The 13,976-nt window shown below is 43.5% G+C and overlaps 1 protein-coding gene across 2 annotated transcripts; it reads right to left on the bottom strand.

Annotated features, from left to right (window-relative positions):
• Positions 1-939: 939 nt before the first annotated feature.
• LOC310907983 (uncharacterized protein) lies at positions 940-13,705 on the bottom strand. 2 transcript variants are annotated; one of them, XM_083858573.1, is made up of 4 exons: positions 13,292-13,705; positions 3,729-3,872; positions 2,318-2,459; positions 940-1,423 (listed from the first exon to the last, which is right to left on the bottom strand). In XM_083858573.1, exons 1-3 carry the CDS (start codon positions 13,683-13,685, stop codon positions 2,359-2,361), a joined length of 639 nt encoding a protein of 212 aa, XP_083714699.1. In that variant the 5' UTR covers positions 13,686-13,705; the 3' UTR covers positions 940-1,423; positions 2,318-2,358. The 2 variants fall into 2 exon arrangements, with proteins under 2 accessions (XP_083714699.1, XP_083714700.1); XM_083858574.1 differs by having other exon boundaries at positions 2,356-2,459.
• Positions 13,706-13,976: the final 271 nt, after the last annotated feature.

The following is a 13,976-nucleotide window of genomic DNA, read 5'->3' as shown; positions in this document are numbered from 1 at the left end:
GAACATTCATCAAGACTTGGAATACTTTCAGGATTTTCTGAATCTCTAATTTTAATGGCTTTATTCTTGGGGAGATGTGTCTAAAAAGATGTTGCCAGAATCTTTTGGCCAGGTTTGTAGGCTTGAAAAGCCAGTTGCTTTCTTTTTTCTTTGGTGTTCTATGTTAGTGATGAAACATTCAACACTATTTTAGGAACTCAAATCCCTCATTCCCACTCAAATTAAAAGCATCTGGGGCATTCAGATCCCTTAGTCAGCTTCAGCAGTCTAGAACTTCGGTGTTAGTTTGATACAACTAATTTGTGTTAAACATATTTTTAAGTGCAGTTATATTATAATTTATCTCGTGGTGGTATTGCCTCACAGTCATAATTTTATGCTTGCACACAGTAGTTTCCTGTATCCCAATGGACTGAAAAGATTTATAAACAAATGTAGGCCATTCCCAAGTCCTCGGGCCAGCAAAACTTCCACTGAGGTCTTCAGGAGCTTTGTTCGCATAATGTCTCTAATTTCGGACCATGAATGCTACAGTGCACACAAGCAGGCAGCATCCTTTGCTTGAAGGTCCCTTTGGGAGAGAAGCAGTAGCCATGCAGCAGCCCACACGTGTCCCCTGCCATATTTTGGAGGAGAAAATAATGGTTATCAGCTGAAATTGTACAGGGTTATGTGCACAGAATGGGATTTTGCACTGAGGGAATTGACAACACTGGCTCAGAACGGGGTTCTGACTAAAGGAAACATTTCCTGGGATGTTCTGCAGAATATATGGGTTTGGCATTATTCATGTAACTGGTTATTTGCCAAATGTGTAAAGACTAAAACCTCAAGCTTTTAATTCAGGAATTTTCTGCTTTAGCATTTTCTCTCTCAGCGCTTTGATGTTACAGAATTAAAATGTTTGTTTTCACTCTGATTTGATATTAAGCTGGTTTAATGTCTTACAGAAGCTGTTTTGAAAGCTTTCCTTTTCCTCCCAGGATCCAGCTCCCTGGGAGGGTGACATTTCTTATCATCAGTCAGGCAGTTTTGAGTTGTGGCTTTAGATAATGGAAGCCAAGCCCCAGCGTTTTGCATCTCAGCAGAGTTCTTCCTTTATTTCCTTTCACCTCAGATGTTTTTTCCTCTGTGCATGTCCCAGTGTGCACAGTACAGCAGTGTAATGTACAACCCAAAATTTCAGTATCTTGGTATTCTCTTCCTTACAGACTAGACTTGCAAGGGAGTTGCAGACCTGTGTCATGGTTCTGAAGGTGTTTTCTGTCTTCGTCCAAGGTTTTTTGTTGCCTTGCAATTGAAGTCACTGCTCATAATCCCCTGCTGCCAGGAATTTGTGACTTCTGATCCCAGCTATGCTCCTTTTTTCTTCATTGTGGTGTGACAGTGCTAATGTGCAGTGCTCCATGGGTTTCCTTCCTGGCTGAAAGACAGCAGGAGAGTTTTAGTTCTTCAGCTCTGTTTGCTCATTTCCCTCAGTTCATTCCTGTTCCTGTTTGGCTGCATGTGCTGCCTCAGCCCAGCTGCTGCAGCAGCCACTGGTGACACAGGGCAGGGGCTAACAGGCTGTACCCACCTCTGGGTTCCATGCAGCGTCCAGAGCCTGCTTTATGGCCCTGATCCAACACTCAGAGGAGGTTAAAGATGAGAACCAAGCACCTGCAGTGGTGTTAGATGGACAGCCAGGGGCCCTCTCCCCTTTAGCAAGAGAAGATTAGACTGCCCAGTGGGGACATAGGCAGGTCATCTCATGGGCTGTCTGGCTTTTTATTTTCTGGTTTTAATTTTTTTCATGTGTTTTCTCTCCTGTCCTAAAGCCTGGACCAGATAATCATAGGGTGCTCTGGGTGCTTCCTTTCAAGCTTGAATGTTGGGGAACACCATTTCAATTGCTCTTCCAGCCATGTGCTGGAGTAAATGGAATTCAAGGGCCTTTGGAGCCTGTAGCAGTGAGAATACAGGAACTGGGGAGAGATGGTCCAGCAATGAACAAGAGACAGGACATTTTGGGGTTTGCCCTTTAAGAGCAACTACTGTGCATCCTAAAATCCATGAGATGCTGGAGAGCAGTTAATGCTCTGCCTCGGTGTTGGAGACTGAGCTGGCTGGTCTTGTGTTTGCTACTGATTTGAATGTACTGCAATACCCCAGGCTGGACTCCTCAGGGCCACATTGATGCAGAAAGGCAGTGTCCTTGAGGTGTCAGAGTGCTGCAGGAGGCTGCTCCTGGGCTGTTCTCCCAGCCCTTTCCCCACCACCTGGCTCCCCTTTCCCTGTCCCAGCAGAGGTAAAAGAGGTGCAGAGAGGTGCTGGTTACCTTTGGCAGGTAACTGAGCTGTGAGGGTGCTGCCCCACCTGTCAGTGTTTGGACTTCAGCAGAGGCACAAGCAGCTGTGGGCTTCTCTTCAGGAGACTCAGGACACAGGTCAGTGGGTGAAAGAGGACTGAGATGAAGAGAGCTGTAAATAGAAATGTGACACTGTATCAACCACTAACTCAAAAGACAACATTATTGTGTCAAAAGAATAAAATATATAGGGGTTTTTTTAGCACAGCCTCTATGGGCTTTGGATTCCCAGCGTGAACATCTTGGAGATACTGCTCCCCGTCCCACTCCTACCACTGCTCTTTGCACCAGGGCTGTGGGGAAGGGGCTGAGTTCCCTCCACACTGTGCAAATGTGCCCCTCAAATGTGGCCTGAGTCACAGAAGCCACAGCAAGAGGTTTAGCAGGGAGACCATCAGTGCTACACATCCTGGGATCCAGAACAGGGTTGTGAGGAGTCAGGATAGAGGGGGAGAATCACACAGTTGGGAGAGAGATTTCTTGATTGTTTACCTCATCTTTCTGGGACACATTCCACATCTAATACTTACCACTTGGGACAGGAGAAAATGGCTACTTTTTCTGGTATTTCATGAAGGCATATTTAGCTGCCTGCTCTTAAATTTTTTTTTTGCATTACTGTTCTTTTACTAAGTGCGTTGGGACACCACAGCCAGAGTCATCTCTTCCCTAGGGCCAGAACCTGCCTGTGTTGGGGAGGCTCTTGCAAGCCCAGAGAACACCTTCCAGTGGTGGCAGTCTCACAGAGGAGATTTCACATGCAGATAAAACTAATTATTGTTTGTAATTTATAATTGAATAAGTCACTAGAAATGAATGGCATGTAAATAAATAAAGCCATGCTTTAATTAGAGGGTTATTTCTAATCAGGAAATCTTCCTACAAACTACTAGCCCTGCTGACAACACAACTTTTCCTAGTGGATGCTAAAGCAGCATCTTCCATGGGAAGAGCAAACGAGGAGGAGAATTTCTGCCATTTGATAAAGGCCCACTGCTGCCAGTTACTGAATTGCATTTTGCTGATGGGAGCCATGAGGTTTTATTTTCTGTGTCAGGAGAAGGGAACTCAGCTGGTCCCTGGGACAGTGGGAGCTTTGCAGAGCTGATTTTGCACATGTTGGGTCTGTCCTACCCAAGTAGTCTTGTTTAAAAGTCCAGTCTGAGGGAGCAACATTTTTCCAGAATATTAACTAAAACCTTTAAACCCACATTTTAATCTGTCTTTGACCAGCCCTGGTAAAGTGGCCACAAACAAGAGCTTTGCTTTTGAAATTTTGGAAGGAATCTTAAGAAAAACCCTCTGTATTGGCTGCAACGTTATAAAGACAATCTCTCCTCATCTAGCCATTGTCAGAGAAGTGCAATACGCTCAGTTGTACCTGTCTGCAGTAAGCAGTTCCTGCGTGGAGCCTTGGAAGCCTTCTTCCCCTCCCAGGAGGTTTTTCTTCCAGGTGACCAGTGTGTGTCTGGTGCCTCCTCATCCCATATCAGGATCGACGGCTTCCTCATCTTCCCATACATGCCTGCAAATCAACGGGGTATGAGCTAAGGTAACTCACCCAACTCATTCTTGAATTACATGGTGATGTTTCTCCAAAGACATAACAGGTACAGATGAAATCTTGCCACTTGCAGCTCATTCTAATTAAAAACCTGAGGGTAATGATCTCAATAGCAGCGATCCATGCTGGGAAGGAGAGGGCCATAGTGTACAAGGTTCACAGCTTTAGAAACAGAGCTGGTTCAAAGGTAGTTATTCCTCCCTGTGACCACTAAAATGTGTTATTGCATATTCTCTTGGAATTACAATTTTTTTTTAGCAGTTCCTTGAAGTTATTTTTACAAAAGCTTTGAAGTGTTTCCATTAGTTATATGAAGAGCCTATCCAGAATAAACAAAAGGAAGCTCTGTTTATGAACAACCTAATGCACTTCCAAAAGTTCAGCAACCTGCTGGAAAGTCAGTTTATTTGCAGAAGGTCAAATCAATTTTATGATCAGACAAATGTTAACAAATTGCTTTTCTTAGAAGCAAAGCAAGAGAAGTATTTTCCAAAAAATATGCTCAAGGAAAAATCAAATTACACTTATTAGAAACCATCACTGAATGAGACCCGTTCTCTTTAAGACACTTACTCACTTCATAATGCCAAGGCATTACATCCAAATATCACACAGGGGCATGTTCAGGTACAAAAGAAAAAATGTAGAAAAAATGAATCAGAACTGGGGCATTTCTGTCTGTGCTGTAATGAATAGTCTTTGAGAGGGTTTGCATGTGTCATTTCAAAATAGAGTGCCAAGGGGCTCTGACCCATAAGAATGTAGTGTCAACTTAGGAGCCATACTTCTTTAAAACCTGGTGGCTGCTCCAGATTGTCTCCAGGCAGTGCATCCGTGGGAGAGTGGAAAGACTGGGTGCTGTTGGAAGAGACTCCCTGCTTGAGGAAAGTGCCCTGCCTGGCCTTGGTGAGAGAGAGCCAGAATAAGATATGCAGGAAAATACCATCCTGGTCTTCTAGCGAGGGCCCAAGAAAAGCTCCAGGTGACTTTCTCTGGCCAAGAATTGTCCTTCTGAGCACTTTGCCTCTCTGCTTCTCAGAAAACAGAGCTAAGAGTCAGTGTCTCCTTTTACCTGCTGCCATGGCTGAGTTGCAGAGTCAATGCATTGACCTGTTTTGCATCAGTATCCACATGACTGATGCAGACAGACATGATCTGTGCCCTGGAGCTGGTGGCATGAATAAAAATCTGCTGGAGAGGTCTAAAGAGAGGGATGCAGAGAGCAAATGGATGACGGGAGCGTTCTTCCTGTCACCTCTGTTTCCGGCATCCAAACATTTGGGGACTTTGCTTCTCTTGTATTATTAGAGACTTTTCTTTCTTTCTTTCTTTCTTTTTATGTTGTAACATATTCTCATATTCCTGCCTGTACTTTTATTTTCTGCACCTTATATAAATAACACTGGAGTCTGCTATTCTTGAATGGATGGATAAGAAGGATCTGGTCTCTGCCTTTGCAGTTTGATACCTGGTAAATTAGTTAATGTTGTATGTGTGGTTATGGGAAATGCTTGGGAATTTTCCATCAGTGTGTTTATTCATTGGAAAATATGCTCTCCATAATTCAAATCTCTGATCGAAATTCAAATCTCTGATGGAAATTCAAATCTCTGATGAGGACTAAAAGCTTTCCTGATTTTGTGCAAGCCTTGGGTAGCAACAAAAGAGAGAAAATGCGGTTTTAGTATATTTAATATGAAACCACAAAGGTGGCCAAAGGTAGGGAGAGGAAGGCAAGCAACCTGAAAGGAGTTTTAACTTTAGATTGGTGACATCTCAGTTAATTTAATAATGTCCACTTAAAATGGGAGTGGGGAAAATAAGGCTGTAATGAAGGACAGGCACCTGGACTCTTACAGGAAAAGAGCAGTTCAAATCCAGAACAGGATTAGAAAAATCAAAAACTTTCTGAGCTACTATATTTTGGCTCTGCTCTAGGGTTTAATGGACTTCTGTGGTGTTTGTTAAGTTTCTACTTTGAGAACAAGGCAGAATGGAGTTTAAATACCAACACTGAGATCCAGAGGGAAAAGTGAATGAGAGAAGCAGTCAGGTTTTGGGCCAGATAGATGCATGCAGGTGTAAATGTCTGCATTAACCACTTGGAATGGTTCTCTGGTGAGAAACGTTTTTATGGGAGGAAATATAAATACTAATCATTATTGAAAAGAACTATTTGTTGTGCCTCAGTCTATTGGTTAAAAAAGTTACTCATATCCAGTCAGGGGTTAGAAATGAATGCTGCCTGGCAGGGTCATTTTGTATCAGACAGCTCATAGATTTCAAGCTATTTGACAAAACCAGAGCAGTGAATACTTAATAAATGTGGTTCTAGAAACCAGGAAAAAGCACCTAAGAACAGAAGGAAAGTACTCTTTTTTTTTTTTTTTTTTTTTTTTTTTTTACCACATAGTCTGGTAGTCTGGACACATTATTTGACTAATGGTAATGAGGCATCAAGTCTAAAATGTTTTCACCACATGCATTTATAATTGAATAGATGTGAAAAACAGGTTGATTTTTAACCCTCTGGTGGCAGATAGCTGCCTGGCCTAATTTTTTGTCATTTTTATGAAGTCAGTATTACTAAGTCACCCTACCAAGGGCTGAAATTCAGCTCTGTGTTGGGACTTTTAAGAGTTTTAGTGCCACAGGCTGCACCTGCCAGACTTTTCCCCTCAGGACCTCCTCAAGAAAGCAGAGGAACAGTGTGGTCCCAAAGCAAAGCTCCAGAGGCTGAGCTGACCAAGTCCTCTGTCCTGCTGCAAGGAGAACTCTGTACAAGAGTTTGCTCTTGCCCCCATTTTCCTACTGAAAGTGCCACACAATCCTTCTCTGTTACCTTGGAGTTTGCAGCATAAGTGTTGGGAAAACGGGAAATATGAAAAGAGTAGATTTAAAATAAATAATCTACTCAGATGTTGTGTAATCACAAAGATGATTTATTTGTATAAGGGAAGTATTTAATTATCATATACAAAAGTGTTCAATTTTTATGTATATTCAGTTTTACCACATAATTCAAATTAAGTCTCTAAGCATATGTGTTAGAACTGTTCAGCAGATTTCTGTCTCCAAACATTGTAATATGGGAAAGCAGAGCTGCAGAAATATTTTCTCTCACTTGATTGCCTTTCCCTGTTAAAGCTGTCCTGTAGAAAACTTTTCTAAAGGACTGAGGAAAAGGTAGAGTAAAAACATTCTAGTGCACACCCACTTTGACAAACTGCATTGTTTGAAAGAGATACAGATCTGTAGAACTCTTTGGGGTTTAACCCTGGTATTTTTTAAAAATACTTTTTGGTCAGAAGCTGCCCAGCTCTGGTTAATGAAATTCAACATCTCTAAACTAAGCTAAGCTCTTTTCTGGGAAGCTTTTTAATTAGTGTAAAGGTTATGTTACACTTGGGATTATTTCCAGTGACTTCCAGAATTGGAGATTAGTTTAGCATCGTGCATAAGTGATAAAAAAACAGCTTCCCAGATACTTTTGGGTTTATTTTACTTTGCATCTCCAATCCTGCCACTGCAGTTGCATGAAAAGGTGTTGATCACTTGTTTAAAGAATGACATATCATAAATATAGATATCTTTTTGGCAATCCCTAAAAATACTCTTCAGTCTTGTGTGGTTTAATTTTTGATGCAGCTTGGAAATCAAACTCTTGTCTGGGGGTTGTTTTAAGACAAACTTATGGTTTAGGATTAAAATTCACATGAGTTAAGTGGGAGCAGTGTGAAGAGGATGCTAAAACTGTTTTAGGATGCTAAAAATGGCTTCTGGCAGAATTTAGGAGCCAGTGTAACGTAAGTATCTAACTGCCTGGGCTTTGTTTGGTTTCTTTTTGAGAAGTGATCTGCTTCTATTCCTGTCTGTAAACAGAAGATTTGGAAGAAAGATAGATTGGCAGCACATGGCTCTTTCACCTCCTCCTCTTTCCATATTGTACTCACAGCTGGTATTAGTGGTGAGCATGGCAATGTGCTCTGAATACATCCAAATAAATAACCCTCTTTTTAATGTAGGGCAGACCAACATATGTTTTAATTATTGCTTAAAGATATTGGTTTGCAAGCAGTGATCCTCCAGCCATTAACAAGGCAAAGCTTTGGGATGGAGGTTTTGAACCACTTGCTCTGCCCACTTGCAATGAGTGAGGGATGGGGACAGAGGAGAAGTGTTGCTGCTGCTTTTCTGGATTGTGCAACACTTTAATCAGGAGGTGCTATGTGGCTGTCCCAGGTGCTTGGTACTTGGCAGAGAAGTTGTCTTTCAGAACAAGGGAATTACAAAACCACTTTAAGGAAGTGAAAACTGGCCTCCCATAAAATGTCCAGAGGTACTGGATACAGGACTTCATTTGGAAAACAACACATTGGCTCTAGATGATGCACAGATTCCTATTTTTAAAATGAAGCTTTGACTGGGGAGCTCCCCTTCATCTTAAAATAAATAACTCCTCCCAGCCTGTAGTTTCAGAATGAGATCTATTTTCTCTCTCTGGATTATTTCATAGCCCTGATGCTGCTGTATCAAAGCACTTCTCTTGTTTTGATAAATCCCCAAGAGACAAGACGGCAATATAATTGCAAGTCAGTTTTTCAAAAACTTCTGGATAAACCCCCATTAAAGGCACAAAGGCATAGCTGCAAAAATTTTTCATTTCACTCATAAGTCCAAGCATGGTCATTTACAGCTTGGAAAATGTGCTGATTTATCCAAGGTGGCCTGCAGTTGTTATAGCTGAGTGAAGTTAAATAATGTAGTACTCTTTAAAATTGCATGAGTATATGATTTTGTTTGCTTTATTCATTCCTACTCCCTTGTAGTTTATTGCAGTCAATGATTATTGCATCTGTTCAATCCATCTCTGCAGCTGTGGGAACAATTGCTCTTGCCATGCACTGAGCTAAACTGTTCCAAAAGAAAGCTGAACTTGCTCTCTGCTCTGAATGTAGGAATGACTGGGTGGCCTTGCCTTTATCCTAAGGGAAGCACAGCATGGAAAATGGGTAAGGATTACCTTCTGACAAAATAAGCTGACCAATCACACTGGCATCCTTAGGAAGAAAAAGAGTTTCTACAGTGTGTCCACCACACAAGGCAGCAGTTCCAATGTCTCTGTCCCTGTTCAGGCTCACTGTAGGATCCTCCTTTCTGGATCTCTGTCCCAAGAGTGCTTTCCTGGTTTAAACTGTATGGCAAACTAAAGTCTGGGAATGCTGAAGGGGAGGTGCAAGGGAAGGGGGAGTACCAGGAGAGCATCTACCACTGCTACCTGCTGCACAGCAGAACTGCAAAAGCAGCCTGACCTTTGGAAGAGGTAGAGACCGTCCAAGGATCTATGGGGCTGCTGGAAGCCTTGACAGCTCAGGGCTCAGTGCAGCTCTGCCAGTCTCAGTGCACAGCCCTGAGCAAGGCACTGCAGCTGTGGACAGCCCTCCTTGCCCAGGATTAGCTGTACCTGCCTGGCTGGCGTGACTGCCCTCACAGCTCTGCTCAAAGGCATTGCAGCAGTGTCCCATGGTGCACAGAGGAAAGTAATGAGCTGGATTAACACGACTTAACACACCCATTGAACTGATCAAGTGATAAGGTGATTTTGCCTGCACGAACTTAGGGAGAGGTCATGAGGGCCACTTTGGCAATGGCAACATGGAGATGAGGACAGATGGCCAAGGATGACAGTCCAACACCTCCCACTGGCCTGGATGTCTGCATAGGTAGCTCTTTGCAGGCTCTTTGGAGCCTGCAGAACAAGGCTTGGAAACGTGCATTTCCTACTGCTCTGAAAAACCATGGTGAAGTGTGGTGGTTAGGACACAGGTCTTAACATTATTTAGGAATTATTATTAATTTGCATCAGTTATTTCTGTGCTTGTGTAAAGGTTATTGTCCTTCCTCTTTGAAAGACAGTGACAAAGGAAAGGTGGTAAGTACCAAAGAATCCAGCAGCTTTTGGGTCTTATCTGAGATTCAGGTACAAGAAATGAAATCCTGACTCAATGAAAATCAACAGAACTCTTGTAAGCAACTTCAGCATAGCAGAGATCTGAAAGAACAGAGGAAGACTGCCCAGGGTGAGGCATTGTTCACAGACCAAGAATCATCTCTCCTGTGGGAACCTGAGGAATTACAGAGGATGCCTCATCCCTGGAAGTGTTCAGGGCCAGGCTGGGTGGGGCTTTGAGCAACCAGGTCTAGTGGAAGACATCCCTTCCCGTGGCATTGGGGTTGGACCTAGATGACCTTTAAGGCCTCTCCCAACCCACACAATTGTGTGATCCTCTGGCACAGTTGGTGCTGGTTTTGCTGAGCCCTGTGACTCTTGTGTGTGATCAGGTGAACCCCTAGGTCCTGTGACAGCAGAGGCTCCAGCAGTTAACCAGACAAGCACTCTGGTTGTCTGAACTCTTTTTGAGTCAGGTGAGGTTGCTGTCTGTCAGGTCTTGCCCATCTCTGTACTTTTCCCTCCTTGTCCTACCCCACCCTCCCTGCAGTCAGTCCTGAAAATCGTGAAGCAATTGCTGGCATTTCCAGGCAACCTGCCCAAAGAGCAACACGGAGCAGCAGCTGCTCAGCAGCTCCATCACAGAGGACTTGGACGTGGTTCCAAGAGCTCTTGCAATGTCTGATAGTACAAGCTCAGCTGCTGGAGGTGAGCAATAAAACTCCTTCTCTCATCTTTTTCCCTCTATCTCTTTGACTCTTGGTCACAGAGAAATTTGGAGTATCTGAAAGGCACCAAAGGCTAAAAGCCAGAAGAACCAAAGGCTTTTTATGAACCAAGTTAAGCTATCACACACCAAAGGAAGAATTTGGAAGGGGGCTGATTTGCATTTCTCTGTGTCTTTGTTCCATTCTTCTTAGGCCTGGTAGGATCTTATTAATTTGTACAGTCACTGCAAGATAAAGGTGCTGGCCTTCCTGAAAATTTGGGTTTCTGGGCCTGTACTAGAATAAAAAATACATTATTTTATCTGTCATAAGTATTTTAATTCTAGAAGGAACCATGACTGGAGGAGTCTGTCTTCACTCTGTTACTTCAAAAGGCCTTTAGGATGAATTTCAAAAGATTTGATTATATAGAACAAGTATCTTTTTATTTGCAATAGCAAAGATACAATGGTAAAAATGTCCTATGGGGACAAGTAATTAAAAAAAAAAAAAAAAAAAAGACCAAAACCCATAAAAATTAGCAAAGTTTCCTTTCTTTAGAAACTAAAAATTGCATACACAAAGTGCACAAGAGAAGTTTTTAAATGGAGAAGATTGTGTAATGGTTCTGCCCTACAGCACTAACTCTTCTCCTGCCCTTGTCCAGATCCTGCTGACCAAACTGCATGTGAGGACCCACCAATGTAGGCTTTTGATTTGTTTTAAATTCTTTCATTATCAGTCAGTTGGTGGTGAGTGTTCATGTTCACCTAACCCATGCCAAAAATATCACAGTAAAATTTGTAAAATGAATATCAGCACTCACTTGAAACTGTTAATAAAGAAACCCAAGAAAACAGCGAGGTTTTCCTTCACTTTTTATTTTTCTTTGATTATTTAATTTCTTTGATTATTTAATTTCTTTGATTATTTAAATTTCTTTTTTTTTCTTTTATTATTTTTCTTTTATTTTCCCCTCTCAACATACTGCTTTGATCTGCCATGCAATTGGGTCAGCACTTGGGAAATACATTTCAACATCCACATCCGTGATGTGGATATTATGCAGGAGATCCTAAATGTAAAAGCTCACATATCCTACAACAGATCACCCTGTCAAAACAACATGATACCTGCAAAAGCCTTTAACTAGCATGGAGTCAAGAGCAAAAAAAAGATAGGTATCACTGTGCCAATGTCTCATTTAATTAGAACAGCACAGGCCCACAAAAATTACCAGCTCCCACAGATTATTACTGGTTAAGAAAGCCTCTGTTGTTCATTTCCAGAGTAGGATTATGCTGATACTCAGCTTGGGGGGCTTTTAGGCCTTGTCCACACAAGAACCTTTTACCAGAGTAATTTTCCTAGGGTAAATGAATGTAAATTCTCATGCAGACAGCTGAGCAATCAGTCTAAAACACACTGCTGGTGTGCAGGGAGCCATTTCTCGAGCCTGCAGGCAGGCAGTGAATTGGGGGATGCATCCTGGGCCATGCAGAGTTGCCCAGGAGAAGAGCAATGTGTGAGAACTGTGTCCTAAACAGCTGCAGCCAGCAGCAGTGCTGGCTAGGGTTCCCTACCACCCCTCTGAAGGGTGTCTGCAGCATGGGAGTCTTTGTGGTGCGTGCTCTGACTTCCAAAATGCCCTTCCTCTGCAGGGCCTAGGAGCACAGAGACAACTTTCAGTGCTGGGCAGCTCTGCCAAGGGTCTTACTTGTCCTGGGGAGATGGGGATGCTCTTTGAGGTCTCAGCTTGGTGTGAGTGAGACCCCAAAGGGAGCCTCAGAGAGACCAGAGAGAAGAGCAAGGAGGAGAGGGATGGAGAAGCTGCAGAAGGAAGGTGGCAGTATGGGGAAACAGAGGCAGCTTTGCAGCTCAGAGGGCCCCTAGGGAGGTTCACAGTGGAGAAGAGGGGTTGGCCTCTTCCCTTGTAACCCCATAGCCCTGAGGGCAATGAGGGTACAGCCCTGATGGCTGAGGCTGAATTCTCAGTCGCTCCCAAGAGGTGTAAAATGATGGCTGTGAGGACACAGACTCCTGGATCCCAGGAGTTACTCAGCAGGGCAAAAGCCAGTCTTCCCACTGGCACCCTTCACGTAGGAGAGATTCCCTGGCAGTGCTTACAGCCACCCCCTCAGTAGGACACTTGTCCTGTGCTGTCCCAGATGAGCTCTGCAGGCTGCTCTTGGTCCTCTATTCCTACAGAAATGATGGCAGTGTGGTTCAGAGACACTGTCCCAACCTGCCACACAAAGCTCTGATCTGATCTGTGAGACTAATAAATCTCACAGCAGCCAAGAAGTAAACAGGGAATTCAGTTGGGTTCCTTTTTAATCTGGAAGAGGTTAAAAATCAGACACATTCCTTCACCTCAGGTCATTGTCTGGGCTTTGCTCCCCCTTGTTCATGTCTGTGTTTTCTTCTCAGAGCAAGTCCAGCCCTCTGTGCCTTGATAGGACCTTCTCCCCCTCATTCCTTGGCCTACCTTGCCTTCCTTCAGGGACTGGGGTCTGCTGGGGCCTTTCACAGCCACCAAAGCAGGCTCTTTCCCCTGGAAAAAGCAAAATTTTTGTTTTGCACAACAAAATGCAATGCAGTTAGAGTTATTACCATTTGCTAAAGCATTCCTGCCTTCCTCATTTTCTGAACTACAATCTCAAAATCTTGTGCATTTTAATTTCTACAGTAGGCACAATCCACGAGTTTGCCCTAAAAGTTACCTTTCAGGGATAAGTGGCTTTCTATGAAGGTTTTCACTGTCTTCTCATACTCATCTTCAGTCAGGTGGAGCTGGGCTACCTCCTTGTTCGATGAGCACTCTTCTGTCACTGTCCTCTCCTCTTGAGCAGACCACTGTGCAGCAGACACCCCGAAACCTGCTTTATCCAGGTTCCTTGCAAACATCCTCCCAATGGAGCTGTTGGACACAAGAATTACAATTGCTCTCCCTTTCACATCAACTCTCCTCTCCGCAGCGCCAAAGGAGAAGATGATCATGCAGCAGGTCAGGAACGCCACGGAAACGCACACAAAGGTGTAAAAGAAGCAGGAAAGGGACATGGCGAGCACCAAGTCTGTGGCCAGCAGGAAGAAATGCTGCAAAAGGAAAATCATGGTTAGGAGGATTAGCTGCTGCCTCCTCACTCCCAAGCAAGCCGAGGAATCTGCCAGGAGTCACCACATGCAGCACGCTGTTATAAAGCTGGTAGCCTTGCGAAATGTGCGGAGGCAAGGCAAAGCCCCGTGGGGAGGATGAATCATTTTCTGGGATAGAGCAACAATGGGGATTTTCAAGCCACGTAGGTTTTCAGGCAAAAGCAGTGCTCTATTTGTCTTGGCTTTGCTGTGCTCTTGGATGCTCTGCTGGGCTGAAATGTAAGGATTTGTTTTGTAAGGCCATTTCAT

Source organism: Zosterops lateralis (assembly GCF_965231275.1).
Source record: "Zosterops lateralis genome assembly, chromosome: 3".
In the NCBI taxonomy this organism is placed as follows: Eukaryota; Metazoa; Chordata; class Aves; order Passeriformes; family Zosteropidae; genus Zosterops; species Zosterops lateralis.
Note: the sequence above shows the minus strand (reverse complement) of the source record. Positions and strands in the feature narration are given on the sequence as shown.